The sequence below is a fragment of the Lissotriton helveticus genome, chromosome 7, assembly GCF_964261635.1.
Source record: "Lissotriton helveticus chromosome 7, aLisHel1.1, whole genome shotgun sequence".
NCBI lineage: Eukaryota > Metazoa > Chordata > Amphibia > Caudata > Salamandridae > Lissotriton > Lissotriton helveticus.
Genome location: NC_136068.1, coordinates 286887705 through 286915237, shown reverse-complemented (window position 1 = coordinate 286915237; position 27533 = coordinate 286887705). Strand labels below are relative to the sequence as shown.

The 27533-nt window shown below is 44.2% G+C and overlaps 1 protein-coding gene across 2 annotated transcripts in view; it reads right to left on the bottom strand.

Annotated features, from left to right (window-relative positions):
- Positions 1-27533, bottom strand: part of LOC144766742 (uncharacterized) — a 290955-nt gene that overhangs the window by 135654 nt on the left and 127768 nt on the right. For both annotated transcript variants that reach the window (XM_078650490.1, XM_078650491.1), the window contains exon 5: positions 11467-11604. In XM_078650490.1, coding sequence (XP_078506616.1) covers positions 11467-11604 — 138 coding nt within the window. The remainder of the gene's footprint in view (positions 1-11466; positions 11605-27533) is intronic.

Here is a 27533-nt window from a genome sequence, read left to right as displayed (position 1 = left end):
TTGCACTAAGGTCTAAATCAGTGTATTGAGATAAATAATGTTTCCATGCTCCTGGTTTCTTAATCTGAAAAATCAGAAATAGATCTTCCCACAGCTGACAAGGAGAATCAATTATTCTTGCTTCCACTTGTCCCAGAACTTTAAAAATTGAAACATATGAGTTAAATAACATAAAGTTCCCTGGGATTAATTGTTGCATTTCTCTTGGTAACAACCAAGTCCCTTTTCTTATAAAGTCAGATAAGGTACTAAACCCAGCTCGCTCCCATTGACAAACAATATCAGAACCAATATTAATTCTCATAAAAATGAGAGCATTCCTTAGAGGAGTTCTAGAATTGAACTGCAGAAGAGAATATTTTTTCAGGAGAGTGTCCCAACGTTTAAAGAACCAATACATTATTTTATTACGAGTAAGTTTTGGAGATTTAGGGATGTGCAAAGGAACAGGGGTTTGAGCCTCTTGACTAATCTTGTCCAAAAAAAAATTAATAAAAAAATGTGGATTCTGTCTTTCTAATTTAAATCGTTCTAAATACTGAGCAAAATATGCACTATAATAATCTCTGAGATTAGGGAGTGATAGGCCTCCCAGTTTAGTATCTACGTAAAGTATCTTTATTGCTATCCTGGGGCGTTTTTTAGCCCATATGAAATTTGAAAATAGGGATTCCACTTTGGAAAAAAGACTACTGGGTAGTAAGCATGGGACAGCTGAAAATAAAAAATTGAAAAGTGGTAAAACAGACATCTTTATCAGTGCCACCCATCCCATAATAGAGAGTGGTAGTGAGCCCCATCTAGTAAATAAAGATTGGATTTTTCGTACTAGTGGGTCAAAATTCAATGTAAATAACTCAGAAACCAAGGTGGAAAACATAACCCCTAAATATCGTTTTGGTCTTGGATTGATACAACCAGCTAAATCCGCGTGTAAAACCACCTCCCCTCCACCACATGCTAAAATTTCAGGGTTTTTTTTGTTGATTCGGTATACTCCTAGAGCCTCAAATTCTTCAAAGAGCTGCAAGACAGCGGTTTGAGATTGGATATCCGTCTTAGTTATCAACATGATATCGTCGGCATAGAGTTTAATTTTGGCCATAGATGTAATAGGTGGAGGGATATTTACAGATTCACGAATAGCAATGTCTAACGGTTCAATAAAAAAAGCAAAGAGGATAGGGGATAAGGGGCAACCATGTCTGGTGCCCCGTTCCACCGAAACTGTGCCCACCATAACAGAATTTATACTTATATTTGCTCTGGCACCCGTGTATAAATTTTGGATTAAACTAATAATTTGTGAAGGGATACCAAAGTGTTTTAAAATAACAAATAAAGTTGACCAAACTACTAAATCAAAAGCCTTCTCCGCATCTAATAATAAAATTAAGGCCGGGACTTTTTTAACTTGAAAATAATCTAACGCTTCTGTAAGAAAATGGGTATTAGTTGCTAATTGCCGGCCTGCCACAAAACCGTTCTGATCTGGGTGGATAGGATCTGTTGCAATTGAATTAAAACGTATTGCTAGTAATTTCATAAGGATCTTATAGTCGGTATTGAGTAGTGTAATAGGTCGGTACGAGTTAGGGTCTTTTGAATCTTTACCTTTCTTAGGAAAACTAACAACGGTCCCCTCCCCAAAAGAATCCGGAATTTGACCACCCATTCACATATGGTTGAATAATTGCAATAATAAATCAGAGAGCGGAGAGAAAAAACTCTTAAAAAATTCAGCCGGAAAGCCATCCGGGCCACATGCTTTACCAATTGGTAAGTTTTTAACCGCTAATTCTATTTCTGGTTTGGTAAATAGCTGTTGCATTGAATCACTATCTGTCTGTGCTAGGGAGGGCATATTATGCTTAGTTAAAAAATTTGAGAGCTTAGAGTGATCTATGATTTGCTGCTGACTATATATCTGTTTATAGTGGGACAACATAATGGAACCAATAGCATCCGTCTGTGAAACTTCAAGTTGAGTAACAGGGCATTTTAAAGAATGGATTAATTTTGCGGCGGCTTGCTCTTTTGCCTGCCAGGCAAGGAGTTTCCCGGAGAAATTACTCTCCTCGTAAACCCTCTGCGATTTTATTAAGAATTGCTGTTCACTCTGAGAGAAAAGGAGCGTATTAAGTTCACGTTTAACCTCATTTAATTCTTTTTGCACATCACTCGAGGGGTTCACTTGACGCCGCAGAGTAAGTGAGTGGATTTTTTGATAAAGTAAGGTCTTAGATTGTTTAGTAATACGCCATTCTTCTGCATCTTTACCAATTATGATCCCACGAATAAAAGCTTTTAGTGAGTCCCATACAATATGAAGTGGGGCTGTCTGTAAATTACGAGCTATAAACTCAGAGATTTCAAATTCTAAAAAAGAAATCCAGTTACTGTTCTGCAAGTGCATTTTATTAAATATCCATCTTTTTAATGATTTCATCTCTTCACCTAGTTCAATTTCAATTAGCAGCATTGCGTGGTCTGAAAAACAATTATGAAAGCATTTTTGATAGGAAAATTCTAATAATCTTGAAGCTAGAAAGAAATCTAATCGCGATGATGATTTATGTCTCCCAGACCAACACGTGAATTCTTTTTTCTGTGGAAATTTAACACGCCACGGGTCACAAAGATCGAGTAAAGATATATTCTGCATAATGGATCTTCTTGATTTTGGTTTAGATTGTTTTCTTGGCCTACTGGTGGAATCTAATTTTAAATCTATAAGAATATTGAAATCCCCACCTATCACTATGTCCCCCCTGACTAACAATAATGATTGAAATAACTTGTCATAGACTGAGGCGCAGTTTTCCACAGGGGCATAGAAACTAACAAATGTAATTGGTCTTTTCCTACCTTTTATTAGGCACGTAACCCAGCACCACCGTCCTATCCCCCCATCTTCATATTGAACAATTTCTACATCTAAATTCTGATTATTAAAGATAGCAACCCTACTTTTAGACTCTTAAGCACATGAAAAACCTCTGTATTCTGACCAGGTTTTAAACATAGAAAAAGAGTTGATTTTAGCCGCAGATATATGGGTTTCTTGAAGCAATACGACAGCTGGGTGTTCTGACTTAACCCAGTGCTCAATTGCTCGCATTTTTTTTTTTGATTCAGCCCATTGACGTTGAAAGAAATCACTCTAAGCCCCCCGCTAGGAAATATATAACTCAAAAAATAGCTAAAAAAAACATGCATTTTTCCAACTTATTTTTCCATCACAATCCAACAGAAACTTCAATTTTGTTTTCTTTTTTTTCAACACCCCCCACCCCCCACCCCACAACCATTCTCAGGTGCTCCCCTCCAGCACCTAGTCCTGTGGCCTTGCCCATCACCTTCACCCCACGCTGGCCACCTGACACTCACCCCTCTCATGGAGGCGCCTTGTTGTAGCGCCTTCGACTCTGAGACCTCCCTGTTCCTCCCCTTCCCTCCCCCTCATATTTACATCAACTCTGTAGTTGATTGAGCATCTCACGTGCCTCATCAATGTCCGTAAACAAATAGAATTTGCCTTTTATCAAGACTTTTAACTTTGCCTGCTGTACCATTGATGCTTGGACACCTTTTTCTTTAAATAACTGCAAAATTTTAACAAAATCTTTTCTCCGTCTCGCTGCGGCCGCTGACATATCGGAGAAAATCCGACATTTAGTGGTAGGATTTACATGAAATTGTCTCTGCTTAAAGGCTTGAGATAGAATAGTGTCTTTAATCCTTACATCAGCGAAATGAACAATAATTGTCCGAGGAAAAGGAGAATTAAGAAATGGGCGAGCTGGAACTCGATGTGCACGTGTAATTGTTAGGTCCCTCTTAAAATCCGGGATTACCTCTCGCATGAAGAAGGAAGTAATCCATTGCACCATGTCAGAACCTTCAATATTTTCTGGCATGCCTACCACTCGAAGGTTTGACCTTCTATTATAGTTCTCTAACTCATCCAATTTAATTTCAAAAGCTTTGGAAGATTTAGTAATAGTGGATACCTCCTTTTGGATCGTGGTCATATTGTCCTCCAGCCCTGAAATTCTAGATTCGGATTCTTGAAATCTATTTGTGAAAGAAGCCATTGAGTCATCAATTTTATCCAGGCGATTACTGATTACTGCCAACTCTGCTTTTGAAATTGCTTCATTTCTCTTATTTCTCCTAGTATCATATTTAGCATATCTTTCACTGAAAACTGCGAGTCGCCAGTAGTCTTAGTGTCCATCTCCAAAATCGGGCTCTGAGTCACTTCATCTGCTATCGCTTCATCATTCAAATCTGATTTAGATTGCGACTTGGTCGAAAATGCAGCAAAAGGAACAGTCGTGGTTAAGACTCCATTTTTATTCAATGAAACAGTTTTTATATCCGCGGGCGAAGAGTCTATTAAACTGACCACATTACTAGCAGATGTTACAAAACCTATCGGATTAAAAGGGGCTGGGGTTGGAGCCTCTGTTGAAATCGCTCTGGTCTCAGTTATATTCGTATTGGCATTAGTGACTTGTCCTGTGCCCTTTCGCTCAAATAACGGAAATTGTTTAGTAACTTTAGAAGTAGAAATTACCGAAGCATCTTTAGACGTAGAAATCACCATGGCATCTTTAGAAGCCAGCGGGTCATATGAAAATATAGAGTTCGCCTCTTGCACCATTCCTGGAGATTTAACAGCTGAGCTTGGCAGGGTCGTATCTACCCTGACCACAGGTAGTTCTGAAACTTCCATCGGCTCTTTCCCCTTATTCCTCTCACTAGTAGTACAGGTACCGGAATTTTGCTGTTGAGCCTGTATTATGTTCTCACTTAGAGGATTATTTTCACCTTCTCCAGAGCTCTCCGAGTTTTCAGCTGAAGAGTTCTCCCTCTCTGCAACTGATCCTGCCAGTTTAGTTTTTTCAAGTTTCAATTGCTGACGCTTTTTTAACGCTCTGGTCCTAGCCGTCAATTGTTTGCCCATAATCAGATTACAAGGTGAAGTACTCTCACCTCAGAGTCAGTAATCTTCAATTTTATTAGTTGGACAAAAATCTTTTGACTTTTAAAGCCAGAGAACCAGGGAATCGGAGCGTCAGAGGTTTTATAAGACAATGTATCTCGATATCGCAGTATCTCTTATCACTCGCAGATAACTCTTATTTATTGCCTTGGCCCAGCACTACTTTCACCTAATGCAATATAAAAGGCAAAGTGTTTGAAAAAAGGTCCAAAAAAAAAAAGGTCCAGAAAGTCCAGTAATCTCTAAGGTACTAGAGATGCTGGGACTTGTAGTTTTATTTTTCACCTCGTTGTTATAATCAACAGCAAGTAGACCACGGTCTTATCAATCTTTACACCTTACGCCTTATTGCAGAGTTTTCAAGTTCTTACCCAGTCTGTAATGACACTGCTGCGTTGGGCGCTGCTTCTTAAAGACCATTAAATGTTCTGCCGTTCTTCCGTTCTGTAAAGCACTCTTCCAAGGATTAGCTGAGAAAAAGAAGCCGAGCTCAGGGTGTTTATCGTGTTTCTAAACCGGGCTCTGTGCTGCTTTCTAAAAAAAAAAAAAATCGCCGATTATTGCACCACAAAGGATGATGCGCTCCGCTGCACTTCAATCACTTTAACAGCGTTCAGAGGTTGAGAAAAAATGCGCCGCCAGAGAAGCAAACAGCACACGCCTCCCAGGTGACTCTGCAGCAGGCAAATACCTCCCAAACGAGAACCACTTATATCCTCGAGTTTTTACAGCAGCAGCAGCTCCCGCATTAATGAGCTTGATAAGCCGCGTAATAACGGCAGACTCGGATTCAGCTTGTCAGAAGCCCCCAGCATGTAACATAAGGCACCGCTCGAGTAGGTTTCAGATTAACCGGTGAGAACGCCGAAGTGCCTCCGACGCCATCACCACCCAGAGCCCAACAAGTGGGAGGAGCGAAGAACAGGAAGCCCAGGTGCTACGTGGAGGCGTGGAACTCCACCGTAGCGGTCCCTTGCATCGGTCACTCAAGGGCTTCTGACGGGCTTTCGCTGGAATGACCTCTTCCAGTTTAATAGGGGAGTATAGTGAAGCTGCCTTTAGTGGAGTGAGTCAGGTCGTATGCGCTCCTTGCAAATGTGAGGCAGTACCTTTTGGCTCTTGGTCTTGTCCCGAGTAAAGGTCTGCATAAAGTCTTGAAATTCTGAGGCTATAGATTTATCATCTAGCACATCCTTGCCCTCCGGTGTCCACAGGGAATAGACTCAGCTTATTAGCTAACAGACATCAGGTTTTATCCCCCCCTATGTAGAAGGAATGTTTTAGCCATATGGCAGAGTATTCAGCCCTGTATAAATCTAATCGTTCAAGTTGGGTTCCTTCAGCATTTAGTTGGCGCTATTCTCCCAAAGCCCCACTTCAACAATGTATTTGTTCTACCTCTTTGACCTAGCTAATCACCTGGTCTCTCTTTTCTTTGTGGATCTTGTAATCTGCTGCTGAAATAGCTATAAGCTCGCCCCTCACTATGGCCTTCAGGGCCTTCCAGACTATGGAAATGGCTGTCTCAGGGGTGTCATTGAAGTTTAGGAATATTTATATTGCTCTTGTGATCTGTAGTATGACCCTGGGGCATTGTACAAGGGTCTACCGAAGCAGCACTGTCCTTTTGGGTCTCTCCATCAGCTGGCATTCCATAGTAAGGGTAACCGCATCAAAATCCATCAAAGCTGCCAGTTCTCTGTCTGTGGTCACCTTGAGATTATGTAGGTCACTGGTCCCTAAAAAATAGTTGAGTTTTGTGTGTCTTTTGTGTGAATGAGAGAAAAAAGAATACTCAAAAGCTTGCAAATGGAATTCCCTACAAAGATCAAGCAATCCCATCTCTCACAACCACTTAACCCCTCCCATGGACAGGGCCCTTCTTGGCTGTATCGATGTGCTGTTCTATCTTTATCGGTATCCAATACCAGATTGAGGTCCCCCCCCCCCAGGAGGAATCTGGTATTGGCCATGCCTGAGAGACCGTTGAATAAATGAATAGTTCTTGTCCTGTATTGGGAATATATAAGGAGCCCAACACAAGAGACTGGTCCTCTATTAACTCAGTATTCAAGGAGTCTAACCTTCAATTCTGCAACCCTCGGATCCACTCTGCCTCTGAAAGCATTATCTATTAGAAATGCAATTTCCGCAGCTTTAGCGGCAGCAGGAGAAAAAAACTTGTGATGGAAGGTGGAATTAAAGTTGATGCCAGTCTATAACCAGAAGGGTCTCCTGAAGTAAGCATGTGTTAGCCCCGGAGAGTTCGAGATAATACAGCATTGCTCGGCGGTTGATTGGGTTGTTGAGGCCCTTCACATTTAGAGACAGGACCTTAACCTGTTGGTGAGTCATGTCTTCTATTTAGAAGGGCAGTGCTATGCTGTGCTTATCTGTTATGGAGACCGAAAAGCGCTGTGCGCTTCCCCCCTCTCTCGATGTCTGCATAACTATGTCTAGTTCATCTACCTCCATTATCAAATCTGAGTACTGTTCCCCAACAAAACTAACTAAATGCGAAAACATAGAAATAACAAGGTCAAGTCCGGGACTAGTAGAACAAGTCCACAGGTTCCCAGCCAATGGGAGTAGAGGGTGCATGTTGTTGCCCCCGATCTCCCGCCACCCGCCAGGCCAGCCATTCAGTTAATGACAGATTCTATCGCCAGAGAGACCATGTGTTGTCCTTATTCGGCTGGTCCCCGGCCAGTGACTCCAGAGCCGCTAAGCATTCAAATGCGAATGTGGCCGGGTCAGATTTCACAGTCCCGGGTGCTGACGTCTTTGCATTTTGGGCATCTGAGAGGCGATGGTCCGTCGATTCCCGATTATGAGTTCCAGCAAATGAACCTTCTATCCCGAGAATCTGGCAAGTCTCTTCAACGGAGTGGAGCTGGGATAGTTTGCACTCGAGGTGGAAGATGAAATAAAAATGATGACCCCAAGAGTAGGAGATCCCAAGGTTCCACAGATGGGAGGTCCCTGAATGGAGGGCCCGCCCAAGGTTATCATGGCCAGGTCTAGATAGGGCATCAGTAGGTGTCCCTTAAATGTTAGTAAATGTTTCTCACAGGCCTTTTGCTAAATCTTTTCTTTTAGCTGAAAATCATGGAGACAAGTCAATATGTCAGTGGGTGGGGCCGATGCAGCCCTCAGCATACTGAGCCGGTGCGCTCAATCAATTATAATCTCTAGGTCTGATGAGGCTTCAAGAATAAAGAGGAAAAATCCCTAACATAGAGGGCAAGGTCAGTACCCTCGGACGAAGATGGCACACCCTTAAACCAAATATTGTTTCACCTTGAGCGGTTCTCCAGGGCCTCCACGTTGGCCTGAAAGTCTATCCGCTGTTCCTGCAGGCATAACCTCCCGCTGCAGGTGCTCCACTTCTTCATCATGAGTGTGTTCCTGGTCCTTGTCCTTGATCATCGAGACCCTCTCTCTGATGGAATTCACATCACGTCTGATCTCCTTAACGTTGCTAGAAAGCTCACATTTGAGGGCCTGAAGGTCTTCGCACAAAGAGGAGAATAGGGCCTCCAAAAAGAAGCAGGTGACTGTCCCCCCTCTGAGTCCTGTGGCTGGATCATGCTGGGCATCATCTACCAATCCCCAGCCGGAGTGCTGGGGGGCTGATCAGCATGTCTTCGAGGGACTGATCCTTCTTCACCCGAGCTGATGTTGTGCCCCGTAAAGCAGATCTCCTCTCCTGCTCTCCATTCCACTAAGTTTCTGTCCCTCCCCTGGAGGTGGGTATCCTGGCAAAATGTACAATGGGGATATAAGTATACTCTGAGTGGGCTTTGACTCCTGAGCAGCACTGTCCATGCCCTGTGCCTCAAAGGCCCCCTTTCCATTCTAAATGTGTGGGAGGTGATAGTTCTGACACTGCACTCTCCCCGCACCACCAGGGTCCGTTAGTTATTGAGACAAGTTAAAGCCCCCCTTGGCTTCCAGTATAAGCAGGCTCTCAGAAGTGTTTGTAGCCACAGGGGCCGCCAAAGCCTCAGCTGGGGTGGATGCTGCAAACTAGGGTTCAAGTGCAATGACCACCGTCGGGAGCAGGGACATGTACCAGGGCCAAAAGCCACGCCTGTCAGGATGCCCCTCACCCAGTTCACTACTTGGCCATCACTGTCTGGTTGCCAGGTGGATGCACCTCTCCGCCCTAAGGGGAGGCCCTACTTTTGCTGTCCAAAGTGTTAAGTCAATGTCAGCTGGGCTGTGTTGGGCAGTAAAGTGGAAAGCCTCCATCTCTTATTGTGTGCCAGTTCATACGGGGATACTCCACAGCCCACACCTGGCAGGCAGGTGAAGCAGCTCAGTCTGTGGCACCCCATGCCCCCTCACAGCCACCCTCAGTCTCCACTGGCTGCAGCAGCTCCATATCGGCAGATCACTCCAGCGATAGGTCACTCCACTGCAGGCACTCCCGTGCGGCTCAGCTACGCACTACGAGGCTCCTCTTCAGATCAGCTTCCCCTGCATGTCATGGGCCTCAATACCTGCTCCCGAGGTGCCTTAGGACCTCCCAGTGCCTGGGGCCATCAGCAGGGGCCCCTGTCAGTGTCGCTACCTGGTCCGCTGCCAATAACTGCTGATGGGGCTGTTTGCCTGGCTGCGCTGCTGCCAAGTCTTGTAGTGCAGTTCCAGGCATGCGGTCGAGAGTCAGGCCTCACCAGGAAGAAGCACCCCTGGTGTGGTTATGCCTAGGGCCAGCACGCTTACCACCTCTCGGGCGCACTGGATGCCAGACAGATCACCCCAGCCATAGTGGGCACTCAGTCGCACTCTACAAGCCAGAATCCTAGGCTGCGGCAGCCACATTGCTGTGCTGGCTTCTTCCAATCTCTCCCCAGCTTATCTCAGATTTCGGTGTCCGGCAGAGGGAGATGGCACCCTTCTCTGTGCCACGATGTTAGCTCGCCCCGGGAGCTATTCAGTGGTTCCGCTGGGCTGATTAAAGCGGTAGATATGGTCAGTGCCGGGGGCGGGGCTGAGGAGATGGGAGAAGCATATCTAACTCGCCAGCCATCTTGGCCACGCCACTCGGAAATTCTGTTTTAGAACCTGATTTAGACTTCAAGGATGAAGGGCACTTGTTGGGATAGCAGAAGACATTACCCCCACCATCCCGATTGAACGTCCACCAGCCAAATTTGGAGTTGTCTGCCAGTCTGGTGGACAACTCTTTCGGTCAATGTTGTAGAAGTTTGACAGACAGCTCTGTCAAACATGGCATCTGCTCGTCAACTCCTAAACTGTTTTTCACTTTTCAAAAAGAAACTCTTGCTGCAGGAGTTTGTTTTTAATCAATGAAAAACTTGCAGCGTCCATACCATGAGAGCTTTCGCTCATGGTGCAGGGGTCATTTTGTTTTTTACTGTCCCTAACCTGACAGTGCTTGACAGCAAAAGAAAAGCGATCTGAATGCCCCCTCTAAATTAGACGGGCAGTCGGATGGCTAACCTTGGATGTACAAATACTCGGTCAGGCCATTGGGGGAGTATGTTGGTTAAGTAGCTGAAGTAGGCTCTACAGTTGGCATACCTAACAACAACCCACCGCTACATCGGTCAGGTGGACTATGAGGTTGGCAGAGAGGGTAGTCCTTCGCTGTTGTGCTGGAGGACGCTATCCACTAATCTCTAAATCAGCCCCTTATTTATGTAAGTAATCTAACATCTTTGCATCTGTAAGAGACTCTTAGCTTTGGTTTCACCCTAATCCCTGGATATGCAACAACTGAATTCTACTTCTTAACCATTGTTGGAAAACATTTTCTGTTAAATGAATCAGCATAGTTTTGAGCTTTCTTTTTCATAAAGTATACCACAATGCTTGAATATTCCTTGAAAATTAATGAATGGAGATCTGAGAACAATGCAGCACAATCAACATGTAATCATATCTTGGAGACACCATATATACCACAGGTATCCCTTATATCCTGCTGAATATGGATATAGGCATGAAAGAAGCAGCAATAAGATTGTTAACAGGAGGAAGGGCATGGGGCAGTAATGGATACATCACTGCTCACATGCATGACAGTAACAAAGAAGCACAGCTGTTGTTTCCACTGTTTATGCTAGTTATACACAGAACTTCATCTGTTGAACTAGACTCCTAGGGCCTGAGTTAGAGTTTGGTATGTGGGTACTCCCCATTAACATGAAGGATACCCCATCCACAATATAACGAGTGCATACCCCATCCACCTTATAACAAGTGCATTAGGTAATATTGTACTTGAAAGAAATGTGGTCTGCATAATATTCAGTTTTGTGATTATCTACCTGATGAACTCTAAATTAGACCCTTAAGTTTATGTTCTCTATAAAGGATACATTAATAGTCTTATATTTACAACAAAATCACAATTCTATGTTACTTTTCAAAAACTGTTACTGGGCATGGGTGCACTTTGCTATATGTTCAGAAAAATTACTTACCAAATCCCAAAACATTTGAGTTGATGATGATCCACTCTTTGAACTTCAACAGTAGATAAATTAAGCGTGCATTCTCCATTTTGTTCAAATGGTGTAATAGTTACAGTAGCAATTGAAGCACCACCAAAAGAACAATCACTGTCAGAAAAAAATTAATGAACAATATCAATTTCAGAAAAAACATATTTTCATTTTGTGTCTCTATGTATCTGTGCCAACATGTTTTTCGGCATTTCGGATTATAAATATTAAAAAATCTTTTTCTGCATTGGTTTGTGAAAGTGGTGGATGTCGAATTTCTATGATTATACCTGTTCCACCTAATAACAGAGAGACAAACATGGAGACATTTTCAGTTTCTATGTTAGCAAGCATTGACATAGCCAATAGGTCTCGCCTTTTGAACCTTATAATTGTTTAGTCATGCATCACATTATCCTGGGTGCAGTTTAGCCAGGGTTTGAAGAGCTATACAATTACTGCACACAGGGTCATGCAGTCTGATTCAGAGATACATGCTTGCCTCAGGTCACATTTATGGGCACATTCCAAGGATTCTTTAAGGCACAGACAGAAAGACAGGTGCCTCGATGCAAGTCAACATCACTGTAACATTCTGTGTGGCCTGCATCACTACAGTATTGAACACCCTAAAGAATCTAACAAATTAGACAGTGAAGTAATAAATCTCAAGGAATGAGCAAGGATGTGGCCCTCATCTACTTATGTAATAATGGCACAGCTCAAAAAATGTATTTCCAATTAAACATATGTACACACCTTTAACTATGTAGATACCTTCCATTGAAGAACACTGATTTTACACTTATTTTTATCCAAAACAGCTATTTTTCTGGTGTGACCAACTTAAATGTGCAGTCCAATACATTTCAGTTGAAAGCATAATGTGATCAGCATTCTGACCCCAACACTTTTAACGGGTTGACATTTTTATCATGAACATCTATCCATATCTTTAATCCGGAGTGAAACTGAAACCAGAAACATTACACAAAATATTTGAATAAACATTTAAGAAAAGTTAGCATTGGACCTGGCCTATGTAGTAAGGATTTCCACAAGGAGTCAGGATGTAGGTTCCAAGTAAGTATTTAATGTCATATGGTTACAGGAAGTAGAGGTGAGCAGGTGGAAAATATGCTATGAAATATGCCATGAAGTATGCCCCGCCAGGAGCTGTCCTCCTGGAAGCTCAGCCTTCAGTCACCAACTGAATCTCATCCCCCAACAAACATTCTATGACATATATAACATTCCAGATACACAGGCTAGAGAGCAGGGGAAGAAAGAGGACGGAGCAGGAGAGAAACATTCACCTTACAACATATCCCCCTTCTTACACTACAGAACAAAAAACAAAGGAAGAAACAAGAAAAGAATGAAACATGTAAAACGTAATAAACAGTATATAAAAAACAGAAAAGCGAACACAAAAGAATACAAGAATAAGAAGAGAATCGAATGAAATAACAACACCCATCCCCTATCCTTACAAGGAAAGAGAAAGGAAAATATAACAAGGAAAAAACATAAGAACCATAACCTGAGAATAAGAAGAAAAATAAGGAAGAATACAGAATAACAAAGAAAACAAGAATTAGAAGTCAGAAACATACGCACAAGACCATAATGCCTGATGTCAAGGCCACCCTACATTAAGTTAAAAGGTGAAAACAACGAACCAGCGCTGCAACAGAGAAGCACCAAGACACAAAACGTAAGAGATAACAAGAACGTGCGTGAAAAGAAGAAAGTAGGCAGCACTCAAGAATATCGGAAAAGAATATCAGAAGAGAATAATCGAATGCCTACAAAAAAAACTAAGTAGAACAACTGCGCACTAAGTCTGTGAAAAAATCTGATAAAAAGAACAAACAGACTAAGAACGAGAATTAAATAAACTAGGTCTAGAACAGAAGAGTGTAAACAATACATCAAGAATGAACGTGTGTACGAATTCAAGAAAGTAAACCCCAAGTAAATATGAACCGAAGAAAGAGCGGTACAAGTTAAGAAAAGGAGGTGAAAGAAAGAAATCACATAACAAGTAAAAGTAAGTAACCTCCCACTAAGAATTATAGAGGGTACACACACCCGTAGAGCAAAAGTAAAGCATGTCAGACATTGCGAACAAAAGAATGAAGAGCAGAAATGTAATAATAAATACTTTTGACAGAAGAAAAGTGAGCCATTATGTCAATTTGCACAAGAAAAAAAAAATGAACCAGAAAAATAACCATAAACAGGCTTGTAAATATGAAGAGTCGCACACACTAAAACATCAAATAGCATGCTTATATAATCTGCAAACCACTACCCAGGAATTAAATACACAGAAAAGTACAGGTCAAAGAAAATAAATGAAACAAATTAAAATAAATAAAGTAGCCACCGTAGTCATCATCTGGAAAGAATAAACCATGGTGAGCAATATCTCACCCGGGTAGTAGGTCCAAGGAAGCGAGGTTCTTCATTATGTTCAAAACAGCAGGCAGCAGGCATAGAAAATATAAGTTCCAGGCAGAGCGCAGCAGAAACTGGTGAAAAATGAGGCTGCAACAACTTTATTGAAAAGTTGGATCATGAAAAAAAAAACTTGGTTGGCAAAAGAACGCGGCAAAAAAATAATAATCCACACTTGGAGTTAAAAGAAAGTATTCGATGTCACTAAATGAAAGATGACGGCACGTAGATGACGTGGTACAAAAGGGGATGGTGATGGACGGAGCATCCAAACCAATCAAACACTCACACCCAGTCAAAAGATCTGGGTTTAATCCATCACCGTTCTTTAGCCCACTCCGCCACCCCAGTTTAGACATGGCTATATGCAAATCAGTCTGACCCTGTGCCTCATGGGAACAGTCCAGCCTGAACTGCCAAGCCATGTCTTCCCTGGACCGGAAACAAGCTTCCGAGGACCGGTTTCCGGCATTCCAGCCGTCTTCAGCCCGGCTTGCTTGAATCCAGTGGCAAAGTGAGCAAGGGACTCACGTCTGAGCATACCCTGCCACACTTATGGCGGCCAAAAACGGTACAAAAGGGGGTGGTGATGGACGGAGTATCCGAACCAATCAAACACTCACACCCAGTCAAAAGATCTGGGTTTAATCCATCACCGTTCTTTAGCCCACTCCGCCACCCCAGTTCAGACATGGCTATATGCAAATCAGTCCGACCCTGTGCCTCATGGGAACAGTCCAGCCCGAACTGCCAAGCCATGTCTTCCCTGGACCGGAAACAAGCTTCCGAGGACCGGTTTCCGGCATTCCAGCCGTCTTCAGCCCGGCTTGCTTGAATCCAGTGGCAAAGTGAGCAAGGCACTCACGTCTGAGCATACCCTGCCACACTTATGGCAGCCAAAAGCGGTACAAAAGGGGGTGGTGATGGACGGAGCATCCGAACCAATCAAACACTCACACCCAGTCAAAAGATCTGGGTTTAATCCATCACCGTTCTTTAGCCCACTCCGCCACCCCAGTTGAGACATGGCTATATGCAAATCAGTCTGACCCTGTGACTCATGGGAACAGTCCAGCCCGAACTGCCAAGCCCTGTCTTCCCTGAACCGGAAACAAGTTTCAGAGGACCGGTTTCCGGCATTCCAGCCGTCTTCAGCCCGGCTTGCTTGAATCCAGTGGCAAAGTGAGCAAGGGACTCACGTCTGAGAATACCCTGCCACACTGAAAAAAAAAATGTGGTTGGCAAAAGAACGCGGCAAAAAAAATAATCCACACTTGGAGTTAAAAGAAAGTATTCGGTGTCACTAAACGAAAGATGGCGGCACGTAGATGATGGCATGCCGGGTGGCTGCAGTCACGAACTTGCACCAAACTTAACGTGCAGCAGACTTGATGCGGAGGGGACGTAATGGAGAAGAAGGCATCGTAGTGACGTCACAGAGGTCCATGGAAGAAGCGTAATGAAGTATGCACGAGCAGCTTTTAAACTGGAAAGGCTCGAGCAGATTCCAACGGACTTCAAAGGTAGGACAAAATATTATTAATTTCTTTTTTGTAAATAGCAACGTTTCAAAAGATACACAGCGTGAGAGCCAAAACAATATAAAGATCCGACTGGCCACCTTTAAAATTGGAAAGTTCGTGCTGTGAGATATTTGGCACACTAGCGCTGCTGACATCGTAATGAAACACAGTGACACAGTGACAGTGTATTTGCACAAAATGCCCAAATGCCTCATAGAGATGCTCAATTACTGAATGTTCCGAATATAGGTAAATACTGATGGTGAACAAAGCGGAATCAAGGGGTCAAACAGCAAAGTCCAGAAGAAGGTTATCAATTATTCTTGAATGTAGTCACAGTTAAAGGACAGTCCCAGAAATGTTGCTCATTGAAAAGCATTGATTCTGCTATTACTGAATGCATAGTATTATTTGTAATCAGGATCAAAACAAAACAGAAAAAACACAGTAGGGTGATTAAGCCAGCTGGGTTTCCGTTTGAATTGTAATTGAAAAGGTAGATAAAAGAATGCCACGCTGTAGGCTGGGTAGAGAATGTAATCACACACACGGAGTTCAGTGAAAGCGATGAAAAGAGGGCCGTAAAATAAAATCAGAATAAGACTCACCAAGCATGATAGGATGTTGGCACGCCCAGGTGAGGCTAACCGGTGTAAGTTGGTCACTGGTGGGGCAAGGGCAGCCAGAAAAATAAAGGTGAAAATATCAAGCTTGGGTTCTTTGATGGAGTTGCAGTATTTTGTATGTTTCAAAGTTGCTGTAGAAGAATTTCTTGAGAGGTAAGTCCATAGAATTTGAATCCATGCAGGGTTTGTAGTCCAAAACGTCTCCAAAATGTAGTAAGGATTTCCACAAGGAATCAGGATGTAGGTTCCAAGTAAGTATTTAATGTCATATGGTTACAGGAAGTAGAGGTGAGCAGGTGGAAAATATGCTATGAAATATGCCAAGAAGTATGCCCCACTAGGAGCTGTCCTCCTGGAAGCTCAGCCGTCAGTCACCAACTGAATCTTATCCCCCAACAAACATTCTATGACATATATAACATTCCAGACACACAGGCTAGAGAGCAGGGGAAGAAAGAGGACAGAGCAGGAGAGAAACATTCACCTTACAACATATTACATCATGATACCAGAGGATAGAGAATTACAGACATGCTATGGCATCACACAGATTGTACAGAAACCCATTTTCTGCCTTACATCATGCACAAGGGCATTAGAATTATGTGGCAAGGGAGGGTCAAATTATGTGTCAAGAAAAAAGGCAGATTATCTGGTTGAATGCACATTTTGCGATAGCATGATGCATTATGTTATTTTCATATGTTACAAACTCCCTGGGAAAAGGTTTTAACCCAGATTAGTACCAGTTTAGCACCCACATACAGCAATAAGCAACTAACCTAAAGGTGACCAGTCCTTCTTTGCCAAGGGCCTTCCACTGTGTGACAATGTTGTCATGTTTTAGTAAAGTTTGATCCTAGCTGGAGCCAGAAGCAAGCATGTATCTTGTTAAAATCTGCAAATTAGGAAGCAGATAATGGATTATGTGGCAAATCCAAATCCATCCAGAACAACACCAGACCCACAAAATTGCATAATTCTGATCGATGACAATCAAGTTACAGTAAACTTACACAGACTTAAACGAGACCTCCTTATGGTCGCAGAAATGCTCACTGTTTTTACATTAATAACAACAGTAATGGGAATAATAACATCTAATATTATTATCATCAGCATTAGTTGCATTGTTGTTGATACTTCCAGGAAAGTATACACTACACAATTGACAAAGGGAGATGGTTTCATAACGCATAGTACAGGGGGTAGTCCACAAAGTGAGTTTATGCTGCATAAATCTGTGCAGTTTTCTACATTATCCTGGCTGTTGTTTTCTAAAATAAAGCCTGCAATCAGTGTAGCATAAATAATCTGGGTCTATGGAGTAATGGAGGACCACATTATGTGTCAGTGTTTACTGATTAACTGTTTTGAATTTCTTTTATATAGCACTTTGCTGCCCCTTGTGAAAGTGTTTTAAATATGCATCAAGAAAGAGCTAATTATGTGACAAAAGATGCCATTTAAGACAAATTCACCATATTCTTTGGCAGCAACAAGCCCCATGCATACATTTTTATAATGTTTACTATGCAAGTGTATTTCCGCATACATTCCAATTTTTTTGCTATGTCTTGCGTAGGTGCTTGTTTTCCTCACAATTATGTTGACTGTATACATTGTCTTTCAGGAGAGATGGTTTAAGCAGAAAAGTCACACAACAATAACTGCCACGAGGGAAGGGTGTGTAAGATAACTTCTGCTTTAGCCTTGGCTTTTAATTTCTCAAGTGCAGTCTCTTTTCTTTGTCTTTTTCTCACTAGTGAAGTGTGCTAGAAGTTCTGTATTGCCAGTGATGTAGTTTTTGTTTTAACTTTAAAGTCCATGTTCGATGAATGCTGAGAGCGTGTTTTGTCCGTCTATTCAATTACATGCAATGTAGCTACATTGCGTGCTTTCTTCCTTTCACCACAAGATGTCGGTGTGGTGAATTCTTTTGCAGACCGTGACCATAGGCTACTGAAATTACCATAATTAAGGGCTTCATTTACAAGCCCCTTGCGCTGCTGGTACGTCACTATTTCCCATATTAAATGTGATGAACCTGTGGTGCAAGGGGCTTGTAAATAAGCCCCCAAGAGTCTGGAAATCATTGTGAAATAAAATCCTATGGCACAAATATGCAGTCTGAGTGAGTCAATTTTGTAATGATGGAGCCACCTGGCCCGTCCACTCACGCCACACACACACGCACCCCGAGGGCGGGCTTGCCCGAGGGTATAAATAAAAGGGCGAGAGACCGCTCGTGGTCTTCGGCCCAATATCAAGTAGCAAGTGTGTGTCTCTGTTTATTTGATTAGTAAGGCCCAATCCTGCGGCCTAGGTTAGTCCTGCCCCAGTGACCCCAGTCACCACATTGGCGACGAGGCGCGGTCCAGACCCGCCTCATCGCAAACACTTGCCGGCTTCCAGGCACTGTGTTCACGGCGCTCGCGCTGCCTGCGCATGAGCTGCCGCCTCAGCCCGGTCAGAATCACCAGCCCGCCGGGTACTGCCGCCGGTGTCCCGCCGGGCGCATCGGGGAGGAAGCTGCTGCCCATCGCGCACGGAACGGATCTGAGGTGAGGCCTGCCCCATGCGGAGGCGGGCGTGCATGCATCTACTTTCCCTGTGCCGCGACGCCTCCCCCTGCAGGGCCTGCCACTGTTCTTGCTGCCAGGCTGCACCCCGCTCTCACGCGGCGGAGCTGGCAGGTGAAGACCCGCGCTCGCTTCAGCTCATCAAGAAGGAGCAGCCCGTAAGCTCTCATTGCCCACAACTGTCTCCACCATCCCAGTAACGAGGGGAGAAGATACTCTTGCCCTGCTACTACGGGCTTCTGCAGTCTCACTCACAAGTGGGCCCAGCAAGTCTGAGAGGGCACGCCCCACCTGGTGTCTCCCCATCCTGGTCACGTGGGGAATAAGGTGCTTCTGCTCTGCTCCCATGGGCATTTGCAAATTCACCCGCACCTAGGCCCAAGCAGTCTGGGAGGACACGCCCAGCTGGGAAGAGGTGCGCCGGAGGACAGTTATCCTCGGTTTGCAGCAGGGTCTTCCCCAGGCGTCTGAACTTGGTCATTCGCATGCACCCTCACAGACCACATGAGGATACCCTGCAGAGCCTGAGGTGCCAATAGTGGGAAGGGGCACGCGGGCCTGTGCCAGGACCGCCCACGCACAGGAGGACCAGACAGAGCAGGATAGATGGCGCCAAGTGTAACCGCACCCGGTGGCAATGAGTAATACAGCCGCCACACAGGGGGGTGCCCCCTTGACGGCTCCAGCTCCTCAGCAGGCCACGTTGCAGGGCCCCGTGCCACAACATGCCGCCCACCAAGCTTCTGCTCGGGATCAGGCCGCCCAGCTCTTTCCCGCCCCCCCGACCATGGCATAGCCGCCCCGCTGCTGCCATTCAGTGAGCTTTCTGACCGGTCCACCGCCGCAGCGAGATGGCGTTCCTGGATTGGTCATCTCGACCACTACTTTGTGGGTGTAAGGGAGACGGATGGAAGGGTGAAGAGGTCGCTCCTCATGTGCTACGGCGGAGCAGAGCTGCATGATCTATTCAAGACTGTGCCAGACAGAGGCGGCGATGACGACAACGCAGTGGCGGTCGCGGCCCTGAAGCACCACTTTGATCTCCAGATCAATCCGGATTACGGATGGTTTAAACTGTGGCAAGCATGGCAGGGTGAGGCCGAAACCGTGGACGTCTACCATGCCCACTTACGAAAGCTTGCTACCTCATGTGAACTGCCTGATCATAGGCTAGAAATCCATGCACAGCTCATTCAAGGCTGCCACTCAGTCCAGCTGAGACGTCTCATCGTCCGGCAGCCACGCATTTCCCTCAATGTAATATTGGTCCTCGCCAGGTCTCACAAGCTATCCAACGCCCTGACAGACGAGATGGAAACGGCTCTGAATCATCCTTCGGCGGCGAAGCGGATGCCCACAGTCAAGGAGGAGAAGGTAGATGTGAACCGCAGACGGCCTCAACAGTCCAGAGGAGGCGTAAGGGCTCCGCAGACCTCCATGTGAGGCAACTGCGGCATGGATCATCCCCCAGGAGGCAAATGTCTTGCGAGAGGAAAAGCGTGCTCACCATTTCGGTAAAGTCTGCTGGAGTGGTGGCGGGCGGCGCAACGCCCCAGGCACGCGCAGACTTGCACAGGGGGTGCGGCAATTGACTTTGGAGGATCCAGGCCCCTGTAGTGACAACTCGCGATCAAATTTCGACTTTGAAGGGGATGACGATGATGTGTTCTTCGTGTCGTTCGTTGGCAGAGAGGGTTCCAGAAGATGGCCACCGCCCATCTGCGACTTCACTGTATCAGGTTCCCCAGTGCACGCCCTGATAGACACCGGGGCATCTGGCAACGTGATGGACAGCATCCAATACGAGAAGTTGACACCTCGCCCACCCCTCCTGCTGTTCAGAGCGAAGATATACATACAACAGTGATGAGCCACTCCCTCAGTGAGGGGTCATGGAAGTGGAGGTAACCAGTGATGGCCGAAGTCTGAACACGAGATTCAATGTCACGGAGGGGAAATGAGGAACCCTCCTCAGTTGCCACACAGCAGAAGACTTAGAGCTGGTATTCTCTGCTAACCAGGTACACGAGTTGCACGCACATGAAATGCTCAAGGACTTCCCCATGCTGTTCAAGGGCTTAGGCTGCCTCAAGGGAAAAACCTTCAAGCTGCACGTGGACCACACGGTCAGGCCCATGGCGCTGAGGCACCAGAGGGTGCCATTCCACCTGCGGCCACAGGTAGAGGAAGACCTCCGGAAGCCCTGAGGAACTGGGGGTGATTGAAAAGGTGTCTGGCCCAACAGCATGGGTCTCACCCCTCGTCGTCGCCCCGAAGCAACCAGGAGCCATTCGACTATATGTCGATATGCGCTTACCGAACAAAGCCGTGAAGAGGGAGCGTCATCTCACACCTATGATGGATGACATCGTTGCTTACTTAGATGGTGCCAGATAGTTCACCAAGCTGGACCTCAGAGCGGGGTATCACGAACTAGAGCTCCACCCTGACAGCTGAAACAATACCACGTTTTCCACACACGTTGGTCTACGCCGCTACAAAAGGCTAAGTTTCGGCTCATCAGCAACAGAGGTGTTCCAAAGTGCCATAAGGGAGACGCTCTCCCCGGGCTGTCTGGAGTAATTAACTTAAGCGACGACATACTCGTATTCTCCAGGACCCTCGAAGACCACCATACGCACCTCAGGGCCACCCTGCAACACCTGGCGGACAACGGACTCACACTGCACCGAGCGAAGTGCTCCTTTTTCCAGGAGTCAGTAGACTTTTTCTGCTAAATCTTTTACAGGGATGGGTTGCGTACCGACTCAAGGAAGGCGGAGGCCATCCGGTCAGCACCAAGACCTACGACAGCTACTGAAGTCAGAAGCTTCTTGAGGATGGCCACGTATTGTGGCCGATTCATCCCCAACCTCGCGTCCATCTCCGAACCACTTCGGGTCCTAACGAAAGTAGGACAACTATGGATCTGGTCTGCTAAGGAAGATGTGGCATTTCAGGCGGTCAAGGATGCCCTCACCGACGATCGAGTAATGGCGTACTTCTGCCCGAACAGACGCACAGAGGTCATGGTAGATGCCAGCACCGTTGGCCAAGGAGCGGTCCTCATGCAGGAAACGGAGTCGAGAGACTGGGTACCCACCATTTATGCCAGTCAAGCGCTGACTGCCACAGAGATGCGGTATGCTCAAATAGAACGAAAGGCACTGGCGATAAAGTGGGCGTACCAGCACTTCCATCTGTACCGCTACAGCCATAAGTTTTGGGTGATCACGGACCACAAACCCCTTGCCCCGCTCTTTGCCGGAACCGCCAGGCTTGCACCTCCACAGATTGAAAGATGGGCTGTGGAGCTGCAGACTTAACTCTTCGAGGTGTATTTCCGACCATGGGCCGACAATCAGGCTGACTTCCTGTTGCGCCATCCTGGCACGCCCCTACCATCTCTCACGCCGGAGGATGTCGACGATGTCGAAGAATTTGTTCAGATGATCTCACAGGAAGCCTGTCCTGTCGCACTCACGCTGGAAGACGTGGGGAAAGCCACAGAATCTGATGAATGCCTCGCGAGAGTGAAGAACACGCTGACCAATCGAAACTGGCGACACTTTCTGGATGGCATCAGCTCTCTCACGGCAGAAGAACGATGCTTTCGACAGCAAGTGTCAAGAGCTCAGAGCGAGCAAAGCGAAGGTCCTCATGGGGTGGTACTCCGAGGCACATCCCTTGTGATACCGACAAGCTTGCAGAAAGAAGTGATCTATCTGGCGCATCAAGGCCACCAAGGGGCATCCAAGACCAAGGCCAGGCTCAGAAGCAAAGTCTGGTTCCCAGGGCTGGATGCTATGGTGGAAGAAATGGTGTGTAACTGTCACTCATGCAACATCACGAGCGGAGACAGGGTGCCACACCCGGTAAAAACCGAAGACCTGTGTCCGGATCCCTGGTCCAAGCTGAGTATTGGTTTCAGATCGTTTCCAGATGGACAGAACACCCTGGTGCTCATCGACTCGCATTCACGATTCCACGGGGTGGAAGTGGTACCCTCAACGGCGTTCTCCCATTTCAAATCAGTACTGGATCGCACATTCGCAATGAGGGGGCTGCCCGAAGAAATCCGGTCAGATGACGGACCACCCTTCCAGAGCAGAGAGTTCCAGGCCTATCTGGCCTCCCGTGGCATCAGGCACAGGAAGATCACCCCACAGTGGCCCCAGGCAAATGGGGAGGTGCAGCGGTTTATGCAAACCTTAAACCAGGCCCTTCAGATCGGGGTAGAGAAGGGTGAAAATGCGAACAATGCCTCTCACAGTTCTTGAGTTCCTATCGCCAAACTCCACACTGCACCACCCGGTGTGCCCCAGCACACCTGCTGTTCCGAAACGTCCCCAGAGACTGCCTACTGGCTGACCAGTCCTGGAGTCCCCCGGAACTTGACCAGAATGCCACACAAGGAAGAAGGAGGTTGTCTAACGACAAAGCGAGTCAGGCGCGAACCAATGAACGTTGTTGTTGGGGACAGGGTGATAATGAAAGACTGTTACCCGAACTGGAAATATCGCACTGCCTACGAGCCTGAAGTGTGGGAGCTGGTCAACACCCAAGGAACCATGGTGTCCGCTACACGAGGCACTCGGGTGGTCACACGAAATGTTTCCTGGTTTAAGAGAGTCCCCAGGGATCGGGGGGCTGTTGATCTACTGACCGAAGAGCTGGAGTGTGGAGAAGGGTCGTTCTCCGCAGAGACCTCACAGAGAAGACAGGAGGAAACACAATCGCAGCCTCAGAGAGAACCAGAAATGACAGCAACCAGGAAGAGTCCTGCGGAGTGTGAGACTGTCCACGTAGAGGATCCTGGGGGGTCGGAAGCAAGCAAGAACTCCCGGAGCCAGAAGTATGGCATCCGGTCAAATCCGACCCCTAGCCAGAGACTGAAAGACGTTGCGTGGTGTGTGCGCAAGATCTGAGTCCTCCCCGGAGAGGAGTCTGTGTACCCAAAAGATTGGAGGGTTGTAATGACGGACCCACCGGGCCTGTCCACTCACACCACACACGCACGCACGCCTAAGGCGGGCCCGCCTGATGGTATAAATAAAAGGGCGAGAGGCCGCTCGTGGTCTTCGGCCCAGTATCTAGTAGCAAGTGTGTTTCTCTGTTTATTTGATTAGTAAGGCCCAATCCTGCAGCCTAGGTTAGTCCTGCCCCCAGTGACCCCAGTCACCACAAATGTGAGATAGATATTAAATGGCTCTAGCCAGTATGACTGTGGGGGAGGCTTAACATTCTATGGTTCAGTGCAAATTACTTTAATGTCCCATGCTGAAAAAAAGATATTATGAACGTATGTAATGTAACTAGTGCTCATGTAAAGCACCCACCAAGTAGCAGAGCACCATTTCACAGCAGCTCCGATCGGAGCACAGCAGCTGGTCTTTTTCCGACTATCGGTGACAAGGAAATTAAAGGGGGCTGAAATAAAGGCACATCAGAGTACAGGGATTGTTAAGGGGCCAGGCACCGGCCATTCAGAGTGTTTGGATAACACCAGCAGACAAAAAAAGGCAAGCAGCAAAGCGTGAGGGATTGGGTGACTGGGAATTCCTTTCACAGAAAAACATTTTTACTTGCGTCTGGCATTTGATATCAGTCTTTGAATGCACAAGAAATGTGAGACGATAACAAGAATTACAGCCCTCTGTAGACCACTAGCAAGCAAAGATTTTTCAAGAAATGACACTGAATCAAACCAATGAAAAGCAGTAAGCCCACAAAGAAGTATATACTAAAATATATACTAAAGTAAATGCAAGAGGTCTCGAAAGCTCAACCTAAAAATTGTGTCACTCACTACAAATACAACTTTTTGCAAAAGTCAAATACTAATTTGCATTCCACTTGATAGACTACATTAGTCCTCCAATATCCATCAAGCCACCAAGAGCACATTTGTCGAACATAAGTTTGAAGCTCATTCAAAAAGTCACTGTTAAACTTGGTTGAAATGTCTTATATATATATATAGAGTTTGTAACTTTTACTCCAGATCTTAATAAGGCCTTGAAATTAAAGTATCTTCCTATACAAATCATATTTTAAGTTCAAAATGTGTTATTAAAATTGTACAATTTAGATCAGAACATAGACTAAATGAGATACAAAGACATTAATTTCCATATAATGAAAAGCATTGTGATATTGACCAAGTAAAGAAATTATGGGGGAGTTGGACAAAATAAACAGGATAAACAGCATTATCAATTTAACCATTGATACGATACAGCGATTATGTGCAATAAACATTTTCTAATTTGTATAGATAGATTTTATCAGAAATGGGAATGATTTTAAAATTAGTAGCATTATTTTCATTCTAAAAAGGAGCAATACATTTACCATAAGCATTCTTAGGATATAGTGTAACTCTATTAACGTCACTTTTATATTTTATTGCATACTAAACCATGAAGCAAAAGGAAGTTGATTTGTGAGGTAGAGGCTGGGAATTAGTTGATGTCTTCCTAAACCACAAATGACCATGTCTTACCAAAACAGCAGGACATTTTAGTTGGAAAGGAGACATATTAATAACTACTTTAATTGTATTGTGTTAGAGTTTCGTTACATAAAATATATGTTCTTGTTTTGGCTAACAAAATGTTAAATTAGGGAATTAATTTTGCTAAAAACTGGAATGAAAACTGGAAAAAATATTAAGTAATTCTGGAAGAAACTTTACATGAAGTCTTTAACCCTCAAGATGTACTTGGGGAGACAATCTAGACATATGATGCTCTTTACATATAAGAAAAGAATTACAATTTAGGGAAAATGATTCTAAAATTCTGATTTCAAATCTATTGCCTAAATATTAAATAGAAGAACTAAAGAAAAATGCTTGTAGTAAGTAGCACTTAGGGAAAGTATTTCTCATAAGGGAAAGAAATATATATAATATTTTATTTAATAGGTAGCAAGAGACTGTATAATATCCTTAAATTAAATGCCATATACGCACAACTAATGTTCGCAGACTGGTTAGAAATAAAATATTATTTGTGTATGGTAATAATTTAATTTGGGTGATAGCAATGTTAATAACTTGAAACTCATCAGTAAAACAAAATATAAAGTACTGGTTTCAATTCCACCAAATTTAAAAATACCTCAAGTAAAAGTTAACCTTATCTGGTACCAAGATGTACTCTAAACTAGCATTATTCTGTAACATTGACAAGAATTAAAGCAATCTGTAAGCATTTAGGCAGAATGCTATATGTTACACTAGCATTATATTTGCACATAACATTAGCAGATGTCCCATAAAATACAGAATTTAAAGACTATAAGATACATAGAAATAAGAATAATTTTCTAAAACAAATCATAACAATTCTTTATTATTTGAGGAGTAATTATCTATCAGAAAACCATACTGTTCTTTACATATTATTAAATGAAACACCTTTGCCAACCAACTTATCAACATTTAATAAACACTTTATTGTCATTATTAATTAAGGATTTCTTTTCTCTAAAGTTTGTAACATTGTTTTCCTTTGCCAATTTTGGATTGAGAATAATCAGGGCTTCTTAGAAATAACCACAAACATCACCTTACAATATGAATTGATTGTAATATATTTCAAGATGGGAGACTACAATTAGAAAATAATCAGCAAGTATTGCAATGTTTTATAGGTCAAATAGTCATTTGGCAAATGCACATTTGAAAGAAAATTATCAAACACATTAAGTGATGGATTAAGAATCAATACATATTGAGCAATACAAGTTTTGAAACTCTTCAAAAATTCTCCTGACACAGGAGACCAAATCACTATTTCTATTTCTAATAAATAGAATTATATATCTGTCAATTTTAATCTTTTAATTTTCATATAATAGTAAGCAAACACCGGATCTGTTCGACCCGCAAATCACTTGTCTTACCATTGTTGTGGAACTTTATTTATTTAAAATTGTATTTTTGCAATGAATAATTAACTGTAATCACTAAAGAAATATGTCACCTTTCTATCCATTCAAAGATGTTTGATCTTCAATATTGAATTCTAGTATTAAGAGTCTTGCTATGACTAGCCATCACCATTTACTGCTCATGAATTAGCTTTAGTCACTCAGCACTTTATAAATGGGAATGGGTGGCCTAATGCATGTACTTTCTAGAGGCATAACACTAATTGTGTGAGCGGAAAGTTTTTCTATAAAACAATGTACATTCAGTGGTTTGAAAATAAATGTTTCACAATGGGTGGCAATTAAGCATACCTTATTAATATTCATGAGGTAGTTTTAAAGTTGTGACTAACTTCAGTTAGAGGATATCACATGATGGTGACTGGGAGCCAGATTTACCAACATTTTGTGTTGTGGTTGCACCACTTTTGTTGCGCAGCCTCTATGCAAAAAGCTAGGAGATATTTACAAAGCCACACAAGGGGCGATTTGCGCTGCCTTGCATGGCTTTGCAATGAAATGTAATACAAAACAGCAGCTTGCTCTGAAATGTGCTAGGTTTTGTTGTGGGAGGCACTCCATGGGTGGAGCATGGCTGTGTCCCATGTTCATGGACCCATGGAGTCCATGTAACCCCAGATTTACAAAGGTTTGTAAATCTGGGATTGCGTGAATTCGCTAAGCCTCCCAGAGGATAGCATGAGTGGAAATGTTTGTTTCTCCTTAATATTTCCTCATTCTATGTGTGCTGTATTGTTCAGCACATATGGAAAGATGAAAAGGCCTCAAGGGATTATTATTGTGAAGGAAGGTATTCCTTTTTGCACAAAAACAATTCTTCTTGTACTGCAGGCATTCTTGCACCTTGGTGAAGGGTGCATGTGTTGACTCTAAACAGCCTGTAGTGTACCCGT